General features: G+C 44.6%; 1 protein-coding gene across 2 annotated transcripts in view; it reads left to right on the forward strand.

The window, feature by feature from the left end:
• The first annotated feature begins 7842 nt into the window (after nt 1-7842).
• The window catches only part of HSF2 (heat shock transcription factor 2), a 43749-nt gene continuing 29352 nt past the window's right edge, over nt 7843-22239 (forward strand). The window contains exons 1-5 of one of the 2 annotated variants that reach the window (XM_066606442.1): nt 7843-8019; nt 13540-13648; nt 15178-15305; nt 15674-15798; nt 19932-20007. In XM_066606442.1, coding sequence (XP_066462539.1) covers nt 7927-8019; nt 13540-13648; nt 15178-15305; nt 15674-15798; nt 19932-20007 — 531 coding nt within the window. In that variant the 5' untranslated portion in view covers nt 7843-7926. The remainder of the gene's footprint in view (nt 8020-13539; nt 13649-15177; nt 15306-15673; nt 15799-19931; nt 20008-22239) is intronic. The other variant, XM_066606451.1, reaches the window with a different exon arrangement.

Genomic DNA, 22239 nt, shown 5'->3' on the forward strand with positions numbered 1-22239 from the left:
ATTGGTACATAGTATGTTAGGCTGAAGGGAGACAATGTCCATCTAGTTCAGCCTTAAATAGCAAAAATACAGTGCGGGATTAAAGCCTCTTCTGCCTTTTCCTTTCACGGGTACATAGCGCTTAATGAAAGTAAATGGATTTTCATCGATCCATTCACACTTGCATATAGTCATTGCTTATGTTACATGCGTAAGACAAATTGCAGCATGCTCTCTTTTATCGCGTACTACGTGAGTGAGAGTCTTCTCTATGGGTGTGTATAATACACAATGTTTACGCAAGTACTGTTTTCCCTGCTTGCTTTTTTTTTTTGTGTGTGTGTGTGCGTGCGGCACATACGCAGTACATATGTGCGTAAAAATAAGCGCATACACGATCATACGAAGGGAAAATTGAATAATACGCATTTCAGGTGTGACTTTTATGCAGCATGCCCGTGTGGATGAGCCCTAAGGCGTTATTCAGATGGCTGCATTCTTGGGGGGTATTTCACTAGAGCCTATGAGGCTATACAAGAGCACTTTTCACATGGAGCTATTCTCAATTGTATCATGGCAGAGAATAGGACAGGACCTGTCCCTGGACCCCCACAAATTGGACAGCATGGCGGAGGGGTGGCTGCCTTCTTCACATGATTGTAATGTTAGTGTATTACAGTGTATAGAGAATCCAATCAATAGGGAACTGGAAACTTTATTGTGAAAAAATTCTGGTTTATTAAATGGTGCTCAGCATGACAGGGTAAAATTCACGGAGAACGTGTTTCAGTCCTTTACAGGACCTTGATCACCTCATCCGCATGACTTCCTCCTTTCATTTAAAAAGACAATTAAAATCACGAAATACACCTGATCATTAACCCTTATGTTACTTTATAATCACAACTGTGTAGGTGTTGCACCCATCCCCATTGGAAAAGGGGACTTGTTATTTGTATAGCGCCAACTTATTCCGCAGTACTTTCAGGCAATTTATTTATTACCCCCCAGCAAGCTGGGTACAGATAGTCCCCGACTTACGAACAGGTTCCGTTCCAGGAGCCTGTTCGAAAGTACATTTTGTTCATATGTCCAAACAAATGCACATTCAAGTAATAGAATCGTTGGGTGTAAAATAGTAACAAAAATAGGATCTTACCTTGATAAGGTGACACAGCTGGAGTACGTGGACTGGCTTTCTGTGGGAAATTACTGACTGGAAGTGGAGGAGACGTTGGGCGATGGTGGAGCAGCAGAAATGGGAGACAATGATGCATCAAGAATTGGAGAGGATGAGTCATCAGCACTCAGTGGTAATGGGACGTCAACATTAGAGGGAGGCTGAGAAGATGTTGGCGTGGATGCTGTAACACCTGACGTCGATGGCACTGGTTCAGGGTCATGATGAGACTCATTATATCTTTCCATCCTCCTAAAGAACCGGTCTGAGGATGCCTTTTTCTCATCGTATATGGCCTGGTAGCAATGAAGTGCATCGAGGACAGATACTGCAACCCTGGTGTACCATTCCACATTTGGGTCCTGTGATTCAAAGAGTGCCAGAGAGTCTTCAATCATCTGAAATGCCTTTCCCATCAACTTGGTCTGGAAATGCTTCGGTACTGGTTCCACTTCCAGTTCGTCCTCTTTTTCTTCCTCCTTCCTCTGGTTTTCCAGTTCCATGAGTTCTTCATTTGTCAGCTCCTGGTTGTGCACAGCAAAATATTCATGGAAGTCCTGTTCCTCAAGATCAAGGTCAAGCTTCTCACTGATGCTCACTAAGTTGTCGACTACATGTTGTTCCTCTGCCTGTAGCTTCGCTAAACTAGGGGAATTGTGGACAAACATGGGGCACAGTTTCTTCGAAACCCCATTCATAGTGGCCGTGGTAATTTCACGCCATGAAGCATCAATGTTCTTTATGGCATTATAGATAGTGAAGTTCTTCCAAAATTCACGTAATGTCATCCCAGACTCACCCTCAGTTGCCTTCAGTGCCGGACCAAACGTGCGACGGAGATAGTATTACTTGAAGGTTCCAATGGCCCCCTGGTCCATTGGCTGGAGTAGGGAGGTAGTGTTGGGTGGTAGGAAAACTACCTTCACATTTGCATGAAAATCATCCAGGAAAGGAGGGTGCATTATCTAAAAGGAGAAGAATGTTGAAGGGAATGTTCTTATCCCGGCAGTACCTCTCCACCTCAGGGATGAAATGGTGATAAAACCAGTCTTGAAACATAGCAAGAGTAACCCAGGCTTTTCGGTTAGTCTTCCACACAACAGGAAGTGAGGCCTTAGCTATATTTTTCAGGGCTCTTGGGTTTTCAGCATGATACACTAACAATGGCTTGATCTTCATATCTCCAGCGGTATTACTGCCAAGCAGTAGCATCAGTCTGTCCTTTGCGGGTTTGAAGCCAGGCATAGACTTCTCTTCCTTACTGATGTAGGTTCTGTCTGGCATCTTTTTCCAATAAAGGCCTGTTTCTTCAACATTAAATATTTGCTGAGGTGAAAACGCACCTCCTTTGATAATTTCCCGCGAAAGCAAGTGAAGTTATATACTTCTGTATGGCCATATAAATATTGGCCATACAGAAGTTATATACTAACCCCCCCCCCCCCCCCCCGGTGTTGGCGTCCCCGTCTCCATGGCGCCGACCGAAGCCTTCTTCTCCCTCGATTAGACGCGCTTGCGCAGTCTGCTCTTCTGTCCCGTTGAATGGGGCCGCTCCGGCGTGCTCGCGCCGCACAGCTGGCCTTCTCTTGAATCAGCATTAAGCTTAGTGGCTTTCTTTTCTGATGACAATTCTCTATCCAAATGCTCACATTTTCAAGTTCTTCTATCCCTCAATATATCTTTCAAGATCCTCTACCGTAGCTGTCATGTGTGCCAGTTGTGGTAGGGAATTGAAGAATTCCTCTGCTGCATCTGTCACAGATGTGGCAGATGTAGCAGTAGGGAATTCTTTTCACTACAGGGGATGAAGGAAACATCTGCCGCATGCGGCAGATGTGTTCTTCATCCCCGGGGCGGACACGGCAGTGGCGGAGGGTGTTTTTTGGTTTTTTTACACTAAAATTATTGTTTTTCAGGGAAGGGCTTATATGTAAAGCCCTTCCATAAAAAACAATTCAGGGGTGCCGGCAGGCCATAGTTTTCAATGGAGCCTCCGGCAGCAGCTGCAGCTCCATTGAAAACAGGTGGAGAGGGTCAAAATGTTCTTGAGTACTGTGTGGTGCTCGGTTCAAGTAACGAGTACTTCGAGTATGGTAATGCTCCAAAGAGCATCAAGCTCAGACGAGCATGCTTGCTCATCTCTAATTATTACAAATCTACTACTATTCAAAATCTACTTACATTGAGAGCCTAAATTGATTAGCAGACTGAACTGATTATAAATCCATACAAAAATTACCCAGAAAAAGTTCATCATCATTCACCAATAAAATGTTATTTGTTAACAAATAAAAAAACCTATTCATGCAGTATTATTACGCTAATAATATGTTTTTATACATTATGACACTTTTTTCTCAATAAACATACAGTAGATCCGTTTTAACAATCATTCCTTGTGGGACTATAGAATTTAACATTAAAATCCAATAGGCTTCCCTTCTTAAAACCATTTCCTGGCTGATCTTATGCTTCCTATGACTTCTAACCCTTTCGATGCCAAAACATTCAAATTTACTAATACCACCTGAATGTGCCTCCACAAAGTGTCTTACAGCTCCCCAACTATTGGGAGTCTGAAGTTTTTATTTGTCTCGCACGTTCTGCTATCCGTATTTTAATCTTTCTTGTAATACAACCAACATAATAGATGTTACATGCCATGGAAGTAATCACATACACAACATTGTCAGAATTACAATTACTGTAATGTTTGATGTTATATTCCTTATTACCTTCACTATTGTTGAACTTACTTTTTCTCAGAGCCCTGGGACACACATTGCATCAAGAACTCCCACATTTATAAAAGCCTTTATATGTCATCCAGTGGGGTTTATTCTTATTTGAAATATAGAAACTTGGTGACAGTAAGACTCCTAAATTCTTATTTTTCCTTGCCACAAACAACATTCTTTCATGCAGTATATTATTTATACGGTCGTCCTGTTTTAAGGTTGGTAGGAATTTGAAAAATAATTTGTTGATGTCATAAAAATGATTATTAAATGGCATTGAGAAAACTATCCCTTTTTTTATTTTTTAGGGCTCTTTTTGAGTTGATCCTATCTATTATAACTATCAACTTGATTAAACACTTTATTCAGGGTAGATTTTTTATAACCCCGTTCTTCTACTCTTAGGGCGCCCACCTACTGGCGTTTGCGATTTTCGCGTGTTTTTCCCGCGTTTTTCGCGGCGTTTTTTGCCGCGTTTTCGCGGCTTTTCCATTAATTTCCATTGACTTTCATGGGTGCATTAGGAGAAAAATAAGGACACATATGCAACTGACAGTTCCTATGTTAAAAAACGCAACGCAACGCAAAACGCCAGTGGACAGGAGTACATTCAATTCTAATTGCTCTGCAGAAAAAACGCAAAGAAAAAAAAATCGCCAGTGGGTGGGCGCCCTTAGGGTGCATTCAGACGACCGTATATTGGCCGGGTATTCACGCCGGCCGATATACGGCGCCCCTCTCTACAGGGGGAGGAGACTGGAAGAGTCGGGAGCAGTGCTCTGAGCTCCCGCCCTGTCTCTGCCCCTTTGCACTATTTGCAATGAGGGGAGGAGGGACAGGGGTGGAGCTAATGCCCAAAACTTAGCCCCGCCCCCTCTCATTGCAAATAGTGGAGAGGAGGCAGAGAGGGGGCAGGAGCTCAGAGCACTGCTCCTGGCTCTTCCAGCCTCCTCCCCCTGCAGAGAGGGACACCGTATATCGGCCAGCGTGAATACCTGGCCCATATATACGGTCGTCTGAATAAGCCCTTAAATAGATTGATTTCTTTGTTTTATTATAGGCCATTTTCTCGGAGCAAGCCCTTTTTGCTCTCATAAACTCCCCCACGGGAATTGCTTCGGCAGTATGCCTGAGTGTCCACTAGTAGCATACAGGATAGTATTCCCTGCTGTCGGCTTTCTATCCAAGTTAGTGGAGATTCTCTTTGTTGAATTATCACTGGTTAAGATGAGATCCAGGAGCGGTAGTACTTCAATGTTATCTTGTGAATTAGTAAAACCCAAATTGAATGTGTTATCATCGATGTATTTCATGAATTCTTCTATTTCCATATCCATTCCATTCTCCAACACGTTGTCTTCCCAGATAATTATGATGTCATCTATGTACCGAGCATACCACACCATGGGGCCAAAAAAAGGATTTTCATCTGAAAAAATACATTTACTTTCCCACCAGCTTATTACCAAATTTGCTATTGTTGGGGAAATCTGTTCCTCCAGTTATAAATCAACAGGTGTAAGGTTAGTGTTCCCAATGGGGATGGGTGCAACACCTACACAGCTGTGATTATAAAGTAACATAAAGGTTAATGATCAGGTGTATTTAGTGTTTTTAATTATGTCTTTTTAAACGGAAGGAGGAAGTCATGCGGATGAGGTGATCAAGGTCCTGTACAGGACTGAAACCTAATAAATCAATGTTCACGCTGTGGAATTCCGCAGCGTGAAATAACCCATGGCATGTCCTATTTGCCGCAGGAATACGAGCAGACGACTCTCATTGTAGTCAATGGTAGACGGATGTCACGCTATACTTCCGCCGTAGCACAGCAGAAGTATAGCGTGAATACGCGCCCCGCCCACCGCGTCATGCGGGAGCTGCACAGCAAATCCAGAGGTGAGTATGTGGTCTTTGGGGAGGGCGCCGTGACAGACTCCGCTGCGATATTCCGCTTGCAGAGCCCGTCAAAGCCATGGACATGAGCCCTAAACCAGAGTTTTTTCACTATGACGTTTCCAGTTCCCTATTGATTGGATTTCTACATGAAACACCGCTGCGACTGAGCGCTTATGTTGGAACCAGTGAAGCAATCTGCGGAGTGTAGAGGGAGTGCAGGAGTAACCAAGGTGGGGCAGTTTATTCTTTTTCTACCTTGAATATTGAAGTGTATTATTGTACCAGTCTTCCATAGGCCCAGTGCTGCCAATCTATATATATAAAGACGAAAGCCCTTACTGACTGACTGACTCACTGAGTGACTCGCCAAAAGTTCTCCAACTTCCCGATGTCGTAGAAACATGAATTTTGGCGCAAGCATAAATTATCTCCAAAATAGGAAAAGCTAATGGGTCCCAACTCGATTATTCAATTCTAGCGCAAAAGAATTGGCGTCGAAATTTAACGTACATAATCTAAATCTCTCACTTCCCAATGTCATAGAAACTTAAAATTTGGCACGAGCATTGATTATGTCATAAATAGGAAAAGCTAATGGGTCCCAACTCCATTATTCAATTCTATGCGCAAAAGAATTGGCGTCGAAATTTAACGTACATAATCTAAATCTCTCACTTCCCAATGTCATAGAAACTTAAAACTTGGCACGCGCATTGTATATGTCATAAATATGAAAAGTTAATGGGTCCCAACTCGATTATTCAATTCTATGCGCAAAAGAATTAGCGTCCAAATTTTACGTACAGAATCTAATTCTCTCACTTCCTGATGTCATTTTATATAAAGGAAACCTCCCCGTGGTGTTTCCTGGGTAACGCAGAGAACTATGCAAAATGGTGAACATATGTTTTTCCTCAGTATCTCTAAAGTAACCACGACTTCATAAGATTTTCCGTGTGAACACCAGATAAACACCAGCACCAAATTAACTCGGGCGAAGCCGGGTATATCAGCTAATCATACATATAGTACAACATATACCAGCAATAAAGATTGCAGCGTATTTTGTCTTGGCGCATATTACACGCACACATACATGCATGGCAATGTCACTGCGCGCTTGTCACATGTGGGCACCACTCACGCGCAGCTCGACTCTCACAGGCGTATTTGAATTGTGTATTACGTGAATGATATATGTGTGTAAAATATGTGGTAAATCGCAGCAATTCAGATGCATTGGTTTTTGCTGTCCCGGTTACATTCATTTTTCACGTGCGTATTCTACACAACCCCGTATTACGTGCGATGGTACCTTACTGCGTATGTGCAGCGGGTGTATGCAGCATGGCTAAGAGACAACAGAGGTAAAAGAAAGAACAACCCAGGAGGCCGGAGCATGGCTACCTGAGATACGCTGTTGTGCGCAAAAAACCCCCCACAGTACATGGCGATACTCCACACCTGGGTACAACGCGGTGTGTTACCATACAGTGGCGTGCGCGGTGTATGGCAGGGTATCACACACGTTGTCATGCACTGGTTTCATGATTTTTTTTAAATTTCCCGCTCTGTTGCCTAACGACGGTGCGTCCAATCGCCGCACATACAGTCTGTGCGTGCAGTATATTACGCACCCATGGCGAACAATAGGGCTCTATCACACGGAATATGCTGTACAATAGAAGATGCGGTTTTGTGTGTGCGTATGACACGCAATTAAGCTTGAATGGACCGATGTACTTTCTCGGATGCCGTTCACCGCACCTATTGTACGTGACAAGACACAAGTGGCAGGCTGCGGTGTGGTGGTGTCACTGTAGGAGAGACTACAGTCTATAGTGTTCCCCTCACGACAGTTGTCAGGCCCTTATACACGAGCCCGCGCCCGGCTGCACACAGCGCCAGCTGGAGGCGGGAAGCCGCTTAGCTTGTGAAGCTTCCTGCTCGACGCATGCGCAGAAGTCCAGCAGGCTCTTCGTACGCGCGCCCCTATTCTGTGAGGCGGAGCCCCGCCCTCTCCGTGCTCCGTGAATGGGCATGCCAGGAGGAGCTCACGCATGCGCAGAGCGGTCTCCTCGTTCACTCATTCTCTGGGTGACTGTTTACTTGCCCCCGGATATCGGGATAATGAAGCAGAACTCGAACGTTCCGGCCTTCCTGAGCAAGCTGTGGACGCTAGTGGAGGACTCCGACACCAACGAGTTCATTACGTGGAGCCAGGTAACCCCCCCGCCTGTGTGCGGATGTGGCACGGCCCGGCTGCAGTCATGTTGGTACCCCCTGGCATAGGCCCGAGTTAGCTGCTGTCCACCATGTGTGCTTCGGTGCTCGCTGACTGCGGGCTCTGTGCTCAGCCCACAGTGCTCCTCGCCACATAGAGGCAGGAGGCCGGCCTGCAGGGTGCTCCAGAGCTGTGCTCACACTGCTTCAGGGCTGGAGGTACAACATACACTTCCAGCTGACGCCTGTGAGGAAGGGGGGCACACTGGCTTGGGGAGCTGAATGGGCCCTGTTGACTATATTGGGGTCTTTTCGGTTCTTCCCCTGCTGCCCAGCCTTTGGCGGAAGAAAGGGCGCTTTCGGTATTTTGTGGCAGAACTTCTGACCGGAGTTCCAACATATTTGTGAGCCCGTCAAATACGCCGTTGTGGCCCCTGTAGGACTTGTATTCCGCGTGTGTCATCCCCCCGCAGGCTACATCTTTAAGGCCGCGCTCACAATGGATGCTTTTTGCTGTGCTGATCGCGGTACAATGTGCCCATTGATTTCAACGGGACCTCGCAGACCTGCGCTCCAACATGGCGTTTGTAACACTGTACTTTACAAGCGCTGTCCTATTATTTTATTTTTTTTTTAAACGCACTTCATCACCCATCACAACGGTGGGATGTGTTAATAGCGCTGTCAAACGCTGACGTGCGTTCATAAACTGCGCTTAAAATAGTAGTTAACTGATCCGTGTGCGAGCGTGGCCTACGGGCTCCTTCACACCAATGAATTGTTACAGCATATTGTGTGTGGAATACCCTGTGCCAATCTGCCATAAGCTGCCAGTGGCGGGTATGGCACGGAATACAGTAGGTTGCAGCATGTCCTATAGTGGTGCTGTTAGAGAATATATATACACAACCATCTCCATCTTTGGATACAGTAAAGCTGCCTGTCCACAGGTGTTTTTGCATTGCGTTCCCCGTGGCGATAACCCAGCTACTATGGAAAGCACAGCCCCCCCCCTGTCGTGGCCGTCAAATCGCAGCATGCTGCAAATTGCCGCAGTGAGCCTACCTGTCAGACAGGCTCACTGCAGAGATCCGTCAGCCGGCTCCTGCTCCCCGGCAGCGGGATATCCCAATGCCTGTGGACAGGCAGCCTTACATGGTTACATTATGATCAAAATTCTATGTGTAGTGTTAACACCATCTACATTGCGGCCCTTTAGCTGCAGCATGTAGTTAGGGCCCGTTTACATATAACGATTGTCGCTCAAAATTTGAACAAAAGAACAAATGTGGGTGATAATCGTCCAGTGTAAAGGCACACAAATCGCTGCTTTGTCGTTTGTGATTGTGTTAGGCAGACTTTTCAGTCAACTTTGCACTGGCTTCTCATCGCGTGTAAACGCTCAGCGCTTCCCATAGAGGAAAAGCGGACGAGGAGTCGGCAGCAAGTCGTTGTTTGAACGCTCTGCACGAGCGCGGATGACGTTAGCGGTGACGTCGGCGCTCACACAGTCATCCAGAAGACTGTTGGCCCGTGGAAAAGGGCCATTACATCAGACTTATCTAGATGACACGGCCAGAAGAAACCCCCTTGATAAGAAACGATTGAGGTCATAGCGTCTGCTCCTATGCCCAAAACAAGATGACAAAGCAGAACTAATGTAGTATAAACAGGCACGCTTGTTTATTAGCGGGGAAGACGGGCGCACCCTTGGATTTACAACTATAAAGGTTGCTATATGATAAAAATAAAGCTGAAATCGGTCCGATTCCACCCAACTGAGTGTGACCTGATGACTTCTTCTTTTATAACCTATTTGACACAAGCTATGTCTACCTGTATCACAGACTTACTGCGCCATCAGTGCATATTACACACCAAGATAGTGCATGGCCATCTACGGCCCGCAGCAAATCATTGCAGGCTGCATAACTGTTGCATGTAGGCGGCACGCAGAGAATTATACTTGTGTCCAGCCGCCCCAGGGGCTCATACCCACGGGCGTGTTCTCACAGCGTATTGTACAGACGTGTGATAAGTGATGGAGTCAATGGGCTTTCATTGATCCATGTGCGTGTAGACACTGCGTATAGATACACATGAGGAATAGATCTATTTCTCAGCGTGAGCGCTATACGTTGGTTTAAGCAACGTATGAATACATTGCATATGGGCGGCATTTTCATACTCAACCCCACTATGAAACCGAGTGGGGAATTAAAAAAACAAGTCTTACTGCGCATGTCCATATGCGTATGAGGCCCAGTGCACTCACAGCCATACGTGGTCTCTGCCGGCAGACCCGCTGTGTACCAAATCGGTTAAAACACTGCAGGGAAACATACACCCATGGACAGGAGTCCTAATTCTCAATTTTCTCCTGGGCAGAGATCGTAATGATGAGGTGGGTTATAAAATGCTGCGTTTTAACACACCTGTATGATAACAGCCTTAGGGCTCCTTTCCACTGGCGATAGTGATTATCGCTGCAAGGAAAATCGCAATGTTAAAATCGCATCGCTGCAAAATCGCAAGCTTTTGCATTGTGAGAATCTGTTTTGCCATTGCACTGTATGGGCCACAGAAAAATGTAAAACACTGAAACAATCCTCCTGCGGGGTTTTTTTTTTATTTTTTTTAAATCCTCTCATTGCAGCTTGCCCTTAAACATCGCTAGTGGGTTTTTTTTGATCAGCGTTTTCGCCCGCAGGTTCCGGCATGTGACAGTGCTTTTTTAACGCACCCCATCATGGTGAACCGATCTCTCCCCATGAATTCTTCAAGATATGTTGGACGCAAGTCGCAAAGATTTTCGCCTTCATTCGAGCCTTGCATTAACTGCAGTCTGTATCCTGTGTGTCGTCACCAGTTGGAGAAATGAATCCAAACTTTGGATCCCTGTGATTGACACGTTCAGGACTGACATGTATTGCCGGATGAATATTGTAGTAGGCCGCCCAGGAGTCCCTGTGCACCATCAAATGTCCGGTAACGGCAAGGAGGCTCTTCATACACCCAACAGCTGGGATTGTTGGGTTGTCCGTAATCTCATAGACCCGTATTCTGCGATCCTGGGAACGACTGTTACGTGTTTCATCTTATGACTAAAATAAGGCTACTTGACTAATCGGGGCTACCAAGCAGAATGGGGTTACCGTGAAAATACACTTTATACTTCATGATAAGTTATAAATGTCAAATAGGGTGTGTTGGAATATTCCAGTCGGTTGTGCCTATGTTCCCAACCAAGCTGTGTGTAGCCACTTTTTCAGAGATGTACGACTTTTCAAGGACAGAGCCCTTTCTGACGGATCCCCACGGTTCTTGTTAATGCACTTCCAAGAGTATCCATCAGACGCTGGTGATGAGCGACCCAACGCAGAGGGTGTTGGCAGTTCTTGTAATCCAGATTGTTTGACAGTAAATAGCGCAGTTTCGTGAACTCGATGGCATCCTTGTTATTCATACCAGCTATAATAGGCTGCAGTGTCTTCTCAAAGACATGCCCGTTTGGTTTAAAGGGAATCTGTCACCTGCTTTTAGCCCTGTGAGCTAAGCTTGTGGGCTGGATATAGGTGACCGGCTGGGGATGTGTGATATTTACGTCCTCCATCCCAGTGTCTGTGTGGGAAGATACCATTCAATGCATTGAGTGGCGCTGCTAAGTAGTCCGCCCATTCTAATTTTATAATTGACAGACTGCTTAGCGTGCCGCTCAACACCCTGAGGGGCGGCTTCCAGTGCTCACACTGGGGAACGACGGGGCTGGTAACTAGAACACTTACATCCCCGGACTCAGTGTGTCATCCGATTTCAGCCCGTAGGACTAAAAGCCCACAGGACTAAAAGTAATTGACAGTCTCTTTAATTTGATGTTCTAGTAAAAATGTTATTTTAAAAATTGGTGGATCGCTACTTCCCCGATGTAATGCGAGTCGATTTTGTTAAATTGCATGATATCGAGCTGTGATTCATGGCCCAATATTGTACACGCTGCGTGAAATTGGCCTCGATGTTTAATTTTTGCCCCACTAGGGGACTTGAATATCACCATCTTTTATCATTCTTGGGCCTCGTGCACACGGGACGATATTTATAACCCTCCGTAGCATGCTAGGGAAAAATGATTCTTCATGCACATGAGTGGAAACCAATTGTGGTTTCTGCTCACGGATGGAAAATCGCAGCATGCTCGATTTTCATGTGGTTCCTGAATGGACGACTTCCATTAAAGTCAATGGAAGCCGTCCGATCCGCGGCCCATCCACCATTGACAATACGGATGAGCTGCAGCAAAAGCAGGAGTTTAAAAAATATCTAAATAAATATCTGTACTGTGCATGTCCGATGGCAAGCTTTGTGGTCCATCCGCAGTACAGAGAAACCGTAAGAAGACAGGTTTGCACGGACAACGGCAAAGAAGACTGGTGCGCATGGTCACCTGCCGCGGTCCGGGCCAAATTCCGTGCGGGATTCCACAGGCGGAATCTAGACCTGCTGTGTGCATTCGGCCTTATAATACATGGTTATATTTCATTATAGCAGTGTATTATGAAGCTGAGCCTCATAGGCCACCGTAGCTGGCAGACTTGGAGGCCATATTCAAGCCTCAGTATACCATAGCAACCTATTGGGACTCTGCAATCACATGGCAGGGGTCTGATGGGTGATAGAGGGAGCCCCCTCCCTCTGTGAACCTTTTACATGCCGCAGTGCCTGTTTGAGCAAGTACTAGGCTGTTATCGAACAACTGAGCACCTGCTCCCCCTGGCATGGGAAACCTGTGCCACACATCTGTTGCATGCTGACGTATTGGTGGTCGTTAATGGATTAATTCGCTGTAAAGCAATAAAGGACATTTTTACTATAAGATAGCTTGATAAATTTCCACTGAGTAAGCAGGGGGGGGACGTAATCTTCACTTTAGAAGTACATGTTACCAGTGAGGCGGCGCTGTGCGAGATTAATATGGTAATATTTTACAGTTTTACCTTTATTTACATTTTAAGGCTGTGTTCGTGTTGTAATGCTAGTAGGATATGTCCCAAGATAGAGCATCATATCCATCATGGGTCCTTTAAATAAAATAGTGGTGATGTCATCGTGAATGGAGCCCAAGGCCAAATGCATAGGGCTGTGTTACAGCTTGTGCTTTACATACAGAGCTGAAGATGGGATTGGATTCCATCATACAAGATCAGGAAACCTTTACCTAAGCAAGCTTTCAGACCTAAAATTAAGGCTGACTTATTTGCTCCTTGCCACTCCGTATTTCAGCATGTTGTAAGCTTAAAATCGGCCTATGAAAGGGGGGCCAAAATGTACCTCTCCCTGCATGTGGGCACTGGTGAGCAGCTGATTGTCCTGCTCCTGCATCCCCAGCAATCGGCGGCTGTCCAAGCATTTTCCCTGCAGGGGTTAAGCATCCAGACTATGGTCGCTGACCACTTCGTCACTGATCAGCGTCATATCTTTCTTTGCTCTATCCAATGTATGACTTGGTCTTTTTTTTAATTTCAGAATGGCCAGAGCTTTTTGGTCCTTGATGAACAACGGTTTGCTAAAGAAATCCTGCCCAAGTACTTCAAGCACAATAACATGGCCAGCTTTGTGAGACAGCTCAATATGTGTAAGTCTTACGTCTGATACTCCTCTATACAATCTCAGCGACCTATAGAATAAGACTCTTCAGAAGGAATGCAGATGCTGCTACATAATACAGGGATGACACAATAAAGGAAGCCTTCCGTGAGATGACCAGAAAGGGTTCATTCTTTTTAAGATGTTTGTAAATAGGGTCTTATAACAGATGCAGTAGTTGTCAAGGAGTTCAACTACTACAACGGTTGATCTCTTATGTGCCACCTTACTATGGTGGCACTTAAAAGAACATAGGGCTGTTTGTTCTGTACGTCCGGTGCCTGGGTTGTTACTAACTGCCATACACATTGGATAGTGGTTGGAGACCAGAAATATTGGTTACTGTCATTTTACACCCTTAGATGCTGTGGCCATAGTGATCACAGCGAGTTTGACAAGGGGAGTGGCCTCCTTCTATCAGCCCATCAGCCCTCCCTGCAGACACATGTCCATGACTAGTTATGGTCTAACAGTGATTTCCCCACCCCACCCCTCCTTCTCCAGATCAGCAATGAGCACTTGTCCTAGAGGCATGGCCTAATAGTTTGAAGCAGTGATGGATTGAAATGCAATGTACTTGAAGGTGTTACTGGTGTTGCTTAAAGTCTCCTAAGGGGACAATAAATGGTAAAAAACATAGTTTAAAAAAGGTTAGTAAAGTTTCAAATCCACTCCCATTAAAAAGAAAAATAACCACAGCATGTAGAATAAAGTTAGTCTTTTCATTGCATAATAGTACCAACACCCGCATTTTATCAGTATGCATTAGTATTTTTGTATGTAGTTTGCTAGTTGGTGGGGGAGCCCAAGATGTCAGCCAGTGTGGCCCACCTTAGAGATACAGGGCAACCCGCTGTCATATCAGCCAGGGTTGATATCCTGTATGGTGGGTCACCATCCATCTATGGCTGACATCTTTGGTATCGTTCACATGTGCAGGCTATTAGTATATGCAGTCACTCCTCCCCAATCTGGGCTGGGTTGAGTGGGTGACTGCATATTAGCCTGCCAGGAACAAGCTGCTCCTCCACACATTATTGTCTGGCTGACTACATATCTTCAGGGCTTAAGGCCATTGCGCCTGCCCTACGGCGATTGTGCCGGTGGCGATTGTGCCTGCCTTATGGCGATCGTGCCTATGGCGACCGTGTCTGCTTTGCAGACCTTCAGGTATTGTATTTTTGGCTTTTTCAGTGAATGTGTTTCATTGCATAATGAACAGCAAAAAAATGGTAAGTGTTTCACACCCACTCAAAAGAAGAAGAAAAAAAAAATTTATATATATATATATATAATATACATACGCTAATCAGTGTATGTGTGTGTGTGTATGTATATATTCTCAAAATGATGCTTAGAAGACTACAAATTGTCCCTCAAAGTAAGCCCTAACAGGACTATCGGTGGTGGGGGAAAAAAAATATAGTTCTTGATGTGCAAGAATAGGAGGAAAATACTTTGTCTTTAGCATCAAAAAATCTGTGCGCTATTAAGGGCTAAATTGTGTGTGTCTCTCAGATGGTTTCAGGAAGGTGGTTCATGTGGACTCTGGGATTGTAAAGCAGGAGAGGGACGGACCAGTTGAATTTCAGCATCCTTTCTTTATGCAGGGGCAAGATGAATTATTAGAGAATATAAAGAGGAAGGTAAGACTTGTTTCTGTACTTCCTAGCCGTAATAGGGCTCAGATCGCACCCACATGGTGTCTTGGTGGTCCACTATGTTTGACTCTTGTACTCAGAACCTTACTGGGTATTGAACAATGTTTGCTATGTAATGATTATCTCTCAGCACAATGTGCAGCTTTCTCTGCCAACGTGAACAGGTTATATTGGCGGCTGCAGTGATACAAGATGAGCACCTGAATGCTGTGCTTCACCACTGCAAATAATACAAATGTGCTGTACTTTTCATAAAAAGTTTCATACTATAATTATAATATATCTAGTTGGATCTCTTTTGCCTGATTTTCTTTATATACTTAAATCTGGTCACTTTTGTTTTTTTTTGCTAGGTATCCTCTGTAAGACCTGAAGAAGCAAAGGTAAGACAGGAGGATATATCCAAAATCTTGAACAACGCAGCTAAAGTTCAGGCCAAACAAGACACTATTGATACAAGATTATTCACACTGAAAAGGTAACTTGACTTAGTAAAACAGTTTAGAGCTAACACAAGTTTTCAACATGTTTTCTACTATGCTTGTGTCTTCTCTGTTTGTAAGAAAAAGGGCCTTTTAAGGTCTCATGTCCACGGGGAAAATCAGGCCATGGAGAATCCGTAGCGGGTCCCTCCTACCCTGCGGACATGAGGTATTAAAATAACAATTACTCACCTTTCCGCACGTTCCGGATCTTCCCTTCTTCGCGGCTTGATCTTCTCTCCGTCGCGGCCGGATCTTCTTTCTTCGGCTCGGCGGATGTGCTTGGCCCCGCCGAAGGAAGAAGATCCGGCCACGAAGAAGGAAGATCAGGCCGCGAAGGAAGGGAAATCTGCATCGCCCGGAGTAGGTGAGTGTAGTTCAATAGAAGCCTGCGGGAGCCGTCCCCGCGGGAGACCCGCACTAAAATGGAGCATGTCCCCTTTTTTTTTTTTTTTTTATGCTCCATGATTTTTTTAATCCACTTTTATTGACCATCCACGGATATTTATCTACCCGCGGGTGGTCAATGCATCCCTAGGGGGTGCGGATCCGCGTGCGGGTGAAGAGTTAAAATCCGCTGCGGATTTTAATTCTTCCTTTCCCCGTGGACATGAGGCCTAAGGCAGGGTTCACACGGGAGATTTACAGCGGAATTTCACTGCGGCTAATCCCAGGATTAGCCAGCCATGTGGACGAGATTTATCAAAAATCTTGTCCACACAGGGCGGCAAAGCCAGCGCTGCAGTATGGATTCACGGGACGTAGCATGTCCTTAACCCCCCCCCCCCCCCCCAGCTGCGACGGAAAAGAATGCAGCGAAGCCGCTCCAAAACCCGCGGCTAAGATTTTTCATTGCAGCAAAACCGTAAGATTTCTGCGGTGAAACCGGCCTGTGGCAACCCAGCATTAGAAGCAGCAGTTCTTACTTGGTGATTGCTGGGACCACTGAAGGAGAATTAGGGTTGTTGGAGTCGCTTCCTTTGTAAACAGGCTGTTCGTGACATGATGACCCCTAGTTAATATTTTCTCTTCTGGTTTTAAGCTCCGTAGATTTGCTATATGAGAATTTTATTTAGCTGAGTGATCAAGCTTATAAATTATAACTGTAAACTCACTGCTCGGATGTCCCGGCTCTATTCCAGTTATGGAAGGCACTGACTCCTTGGTTTAAATACATGTGCAGCTCTCGCCATCTCCCATTGTCTTTTTCCCATCTACGCTACTGTTAAATGGGTATTGTACTTTCAGCAAATAAAGGTTATTCATAATGGAAAGTTATACAGAATACTTGGCATATCCAGTTAATCCCCCAATTTTAAGATCTGTCTGCATTACCTATAGGCATATCCTATGTGCTTATAGGCATGTCCCATATGTTTTGTTTCCTTTATTCCCCACCCCCACCCCCCTACAGTTTAGGTTAACTCAGTTCGTTTTGCAGGAATATTACAGTTTAGGATGAACAGGGCTAGTTCTACTGTAAATGGTTTTAGCTCTGGTTCGATCAGCGCTATCAACATGCTTTTGGTGTTCTTTTAAGCATGTTCCTAGCTCTTTAAGAATCTGAGTTGGAGCCTTTTGAAACTGTCTGAAACACTGAGTGTAGAGCTGCCCGTTTTGTTTTTTTAGTGTGTGCAGAGGAGGAGGGGAGGCCGTATATCTCCCTTCCCCACCGGAGGGATGACACAAATTTTAGTTTATTGAAAAGCTCTGGTCCAGGAATGTGGCACCAGTGGGGTGTTTTTGCCCCCTGCAAAAAAAAAAAAAAGTTATTCAATACATTATGTGTAACTGAAATTAGTTTCCATTAACTTTTTTTTTATTTTATATTCCGTCTTCTATCTGGACAATCTCTTCATGGATCTGGTGCTTTCAGTCTGTCATGTGGCCAGTCCCCACTCCTTGGTCTCATTGGGTGAAGTCAGACACTCACAAGTCCAGCATCACCTCTTGAAATTGAGCAGAGGGGGACCGCCTACTTGATACATTGAGGATGTTGGGAGGCAGATCCATGAAGGTCCCCGTTGCTCAATCTCAAGAGATGATGTTGGACCTGAATGAGAGTCTGACTTCACCCAATGAGAGAAACACACACACTGTGTGTATGTGTGTGTGTGTAAATAATGTGTTCTATTATGGCATAGTCAGCAGGAGCCATGCAGCCAGTCAGCTTATTTTGCCATGATAGCTCCTCTTTAAAGGGGTTTTACAGGATCAGAAAAATGTGGCTGCTGTCATTCAAAAACAGTGCCACGTCTGTCCATAGCTTATATTTGCAATACTACACACAACCTGTGGAGAGATGTGCTAGTCTTGTAAGACAACAGCTAGGACTTTCTAATCCTGGAGAACCCAGATGCCTATTACTGAAAGCCTGTTAGGCCAATAAGAGATTTGCAAGCTAATGCATTTTTTTATTTCTGCTGTCCTTTGTTAGGCAGGTTACTCCATGGACTTGCAGTTGAATTATACGTTTTCCTACTGTTTAACGTGCAACCTTTTGGCTCCTGACTATTAAAGTTACTTAAATGATTGTATCTTAAAAACTTAATTGGGATGAAACTGTTCTATCACAGCCGCTATGAACCTGATTAAGTGGGCATTATGAGCAATAATGGGGACATTGTGCTCACTGAAGCACCATGGCCTCTCCAAATACAGTAGTTGACCGCTGGTTGTCCCATTATTCTGGCTCCCAGCAATCTGATACTGATGGCCTACCCTAAGGATAGGCAATAACTTTAAAATAACTGGTAACCCTTTTAACCCCTTCCCGCTGCTGGGCGTAAGTTTACGTCCTGGCAGCCCGGTACTTCCCGCAACAGGACGTAAACTCACGTCCTGGAGATAGCACGGAATCACGTGATCCAGCGCTATCCCGCAGCGGGAGCCGGCTGTCAGTCACAGCTGGCGTCCCGCTGCAACAGCGGGAGGGCATCGGAGATGCGCCCCCCGCTGTTAACCCCTTCCCTGCCGCGATCTAAGTAGATCGCGGCAGGGAAAGAGTTCGGACTCCCTCTGTGTCTTCGGCCGGCACTCGCGATGTCATCGCGAGAGCCCGGCCTGTCACCATGGCAACAGGACGCCAGACACTGGCGTCCTGTATTGCCTCTGCCTATGATCGCTGTATAAGCGATAAGGCATGGCAGAGCAGTAGCTCTGCCATGCCTTATGACAGCGATCATCAGGGCAGTGGTTAAAGTCTCTCAGAGGGACACAAACAGTGTAAAAAAAACAAAGATTAAAAAAAATGTAAAAAAAAGTAAAAAAAACATTTTTTTATGCTTTTTTTCTCAGATTAGCATAAAAAAAGGTAAAAAAACCCCCAAACCCCACATATTTGGTATTGTCGCGTCCGTAACGACGCGTACAATAAGTTGCACATGCGTTTGACTGTGCATGGAAAAAAACGCTAAAAAAAATGCTAAAAAACTGAGGCAAAATGCCAATTTTTAGCATTTTGCCTCACTAAAAACGCAATAAAAGTGATCAAAAAAGCCGTACGCACCCCAAAATGGTACCAGTAAAAACTACAGCTCGTCTTGCAAAAAATAAGCCCTCACAGAGCGCCGTACATCGAAAAATAAAAGTTACAGGACTTTGAATGCAGCAATTTAGAATAGAAAAAAGATTTCCAAAAAAAAGGGGTTTATTGCAGAAAAGTGGGAAAACCTAAAAAAAAATGTAAGAATTCTGGTATCGTTGTAATCGTACTGACACGCAGAAAAAATGGAATGTCTCATTTATGCTGCATGATTAACGCTGTAAAAAAAAATTAAAAAATCTATGACAGAATTGATGCGTTTTCTCTCCCTGCTATCATAAAAAAAAAAAAGTTTTACAATACAGTCTTTGTACCCAAAAGTGGCACCGATAAAAACTACAGCTCGCCACGCAAAAAACAAGCCCTCACACGGCCACGTCGACGGAAAAATAAAAAAGTTATGACTTTTGATATACGGAGAAGAAAATCCGCCAAAAATTGTTGCGTCCTTAAGCCCAAAATAGGCCATGTCATGAAGGGGTTAATGAACAATTGGAACACCCCTAATTATCACAGTGAGAATGTTGATTTAATCATTGGTCTTATTTTTGTCTTGTGCTCACAGCTGTGCATTTTTCCTTGCAGGGAAAATGAAGCATTATGGAGAGAAGTTTCAGACCTGCGTGCTAAGCACTCTCAGCAACAGCAAGTTATTAGAAAGGTAAGGCTTCATGTAATATAATGCATATATGTGTTTTTTTTTCCAGAGAATCAACATAGAATGGGTATTTGGATTGCACTATTTATGGTCCGTCTATGGTAATCTGATCTGTAATTACAGATCAGTAGTGCAATTATATACTTTTCACAAAATTTGAAGTTTACGTCTGCTAAAATTTACGCCAGTTTATAATGCAAATTCTAGTAAATGTAGTGGGCTGTGAGCAGCCACACCTGTTAATTCTATGGCCCAGCCAATCTTGGGAGAAAAAAAATGTTGAGCTGGCAAGAACAATCAGTCAAAATGGCTGAAATCAAGATCCCAATATCCCCATTAATTCTATCCAAGCCATTGAGTAATTTTATTTATGCAGATGAGGAAGAACACACAACTGCTAACTGGTATTGACACTGTTATGCCTGATTTACGTGCGACGAGCTGTCGAGTCAACTATGCCTGACACTCGTCCCAGTGATTCTTGCTTCTGTGCTGTTACACAGGAGCAAGTATCGTTGGCATCACTCATTAGCACTGCTGGCATGGTATTGCCCATCTCCATTTACAATAAGCAGACAGTCGTTCAGAAGTGAATGGCTGCTGTTTACACTGAACGGCACGTAGTTCGGTTTTCTGTATGCAGAAACTAAACGACTGAACAATTCTCATTAAGTCTCTGCATGCATTTACACGAAATGATTACCATTCAAATTCCCACGGGAGCGTAGGAATCCGAACGGTTCTGAACGATAATCATCCCATGTAAATGGGACATTTAGTTCCAGTGAAATGAATTGATGTTATTTGGTACTAGTGGGCAGGCACCCCTTCCCGCATATAACATGCATCACCCCCGCTTGTCTTCTGCATCCAGCTGTTCTCTGCTCAGAGCACTGACCCTGTGGTGCACTCATGTCCTATCTTTGCAGGCACACACCATAGGGAATGCATTGGGGCTAATGGAAGCGTGTGTTTGTGCGCGCGTATGCACGCACAAAAACACGCTCGTGTGAAGCCACCCTTCTTAGTGCCTACAGTAACAAATCAGTTGTTGAATTGAAAGTCGTCCAATGATGATGTGCACCCCAAGAAATGGGTATCCAAAAGTAATAGACGTGCCAGCAGCTCAACCAAAAAAATCCACACCAGTGGGGGAGCAATATGATCGTTGTGCACGCTGCAATTAGGATCTGGACTTCCTAGATGGGCTTGTGCAATTCATAGAGTGGTAAAACAGCAGCACAACTCCAAAGTATCTTCTTATTGCTTAAAAGGCATCTTTTATTGAATCTACAGGTTAAAAGAACCACGCTTCGACAGTCTGAGAAGTCTTTGTCAAGCTTAACAAAGACCGCTCAGACGGTCGAAACGTCGTTCTTTTATTAAATCCGCAGGTTAAAAGAACGAGTTGTAGTGCTGTTTTACCACTCTATGGATTACCCCAATAAATGGGGGCTATAAATAGGAATATTCTACTGAAGCCATACCTGTGTGGGCTCTGTTATTATGCTCCTGCGTCATATGACTTCATTCGCTGCTTGCACCTTGCTTGCCTTCTAGTGGCTTTTTGCCGCAACAAAGCCCTAAATCTTAAGGCCCTTTTAGACAACGATCTTCACTCAAAAATCGCTCAAAGCCGTCTTTTGAGTGATAATCGTTGTGTCTAACTGCACTGACATCGTGCAGTTTTCATTAAGCTGAAAGATCAGCGATCAGTTATCAGGAATTCACAGTGGGATACAGCTGATACTATTGTTTTAGCGCGGTGTATGAAGAACATAGCGGTCCAGCTCTGTTCTCCATACGCAGCATGGAGCGCCTGGCTGTATAACGCTCCGAGCAGCAGCTGCGGCTCCATTGAAGGCAATGCATGGACCAGCAATCACGCGTGTTTTTGCACGTACATGGGTGCGCACTTATGTATGCATCTATGTACGCACAAAAACACGCTCATGTGAAGCCGCTCTAAATTGCCTTCATTGCATACATTCTGACTTTCTTGAGAGTTCCAAATGATGCGGTAAATATTCTTACAACTCTTATCTTATCTCCACATATGTGTCTTTGCACATAGCTAAAACCACACTGGTCACTTGGTTTATCTAGTACATTCCATGGCTGTAGTTATCTTAAAGAAAACTTCTACCACCTTTCACCTAGATTCTTACATGTGGCGTAGTGTTTAATTCAAACATTACTTAAAGGGGTTGTCTCGCGATAGCAAGTGGGGTTATA

Source organism: Eleutherodactylus coqui, chromosome 1, assembly GCF_035609145.1.
Source record: "Eleutherodactylus coqui strain aEleCoq1 chromosome 1, aEleCoq1.hap1, whole genome shotgun sequence".
In the NCBI taxonomy this organism is placed as follows: Eukaryota; Metazoa; Chordata; class Amphibia; order Anura; family Eleutherodactylidae; genus Eleutherodactylus; species Eleutherodactylus coqui.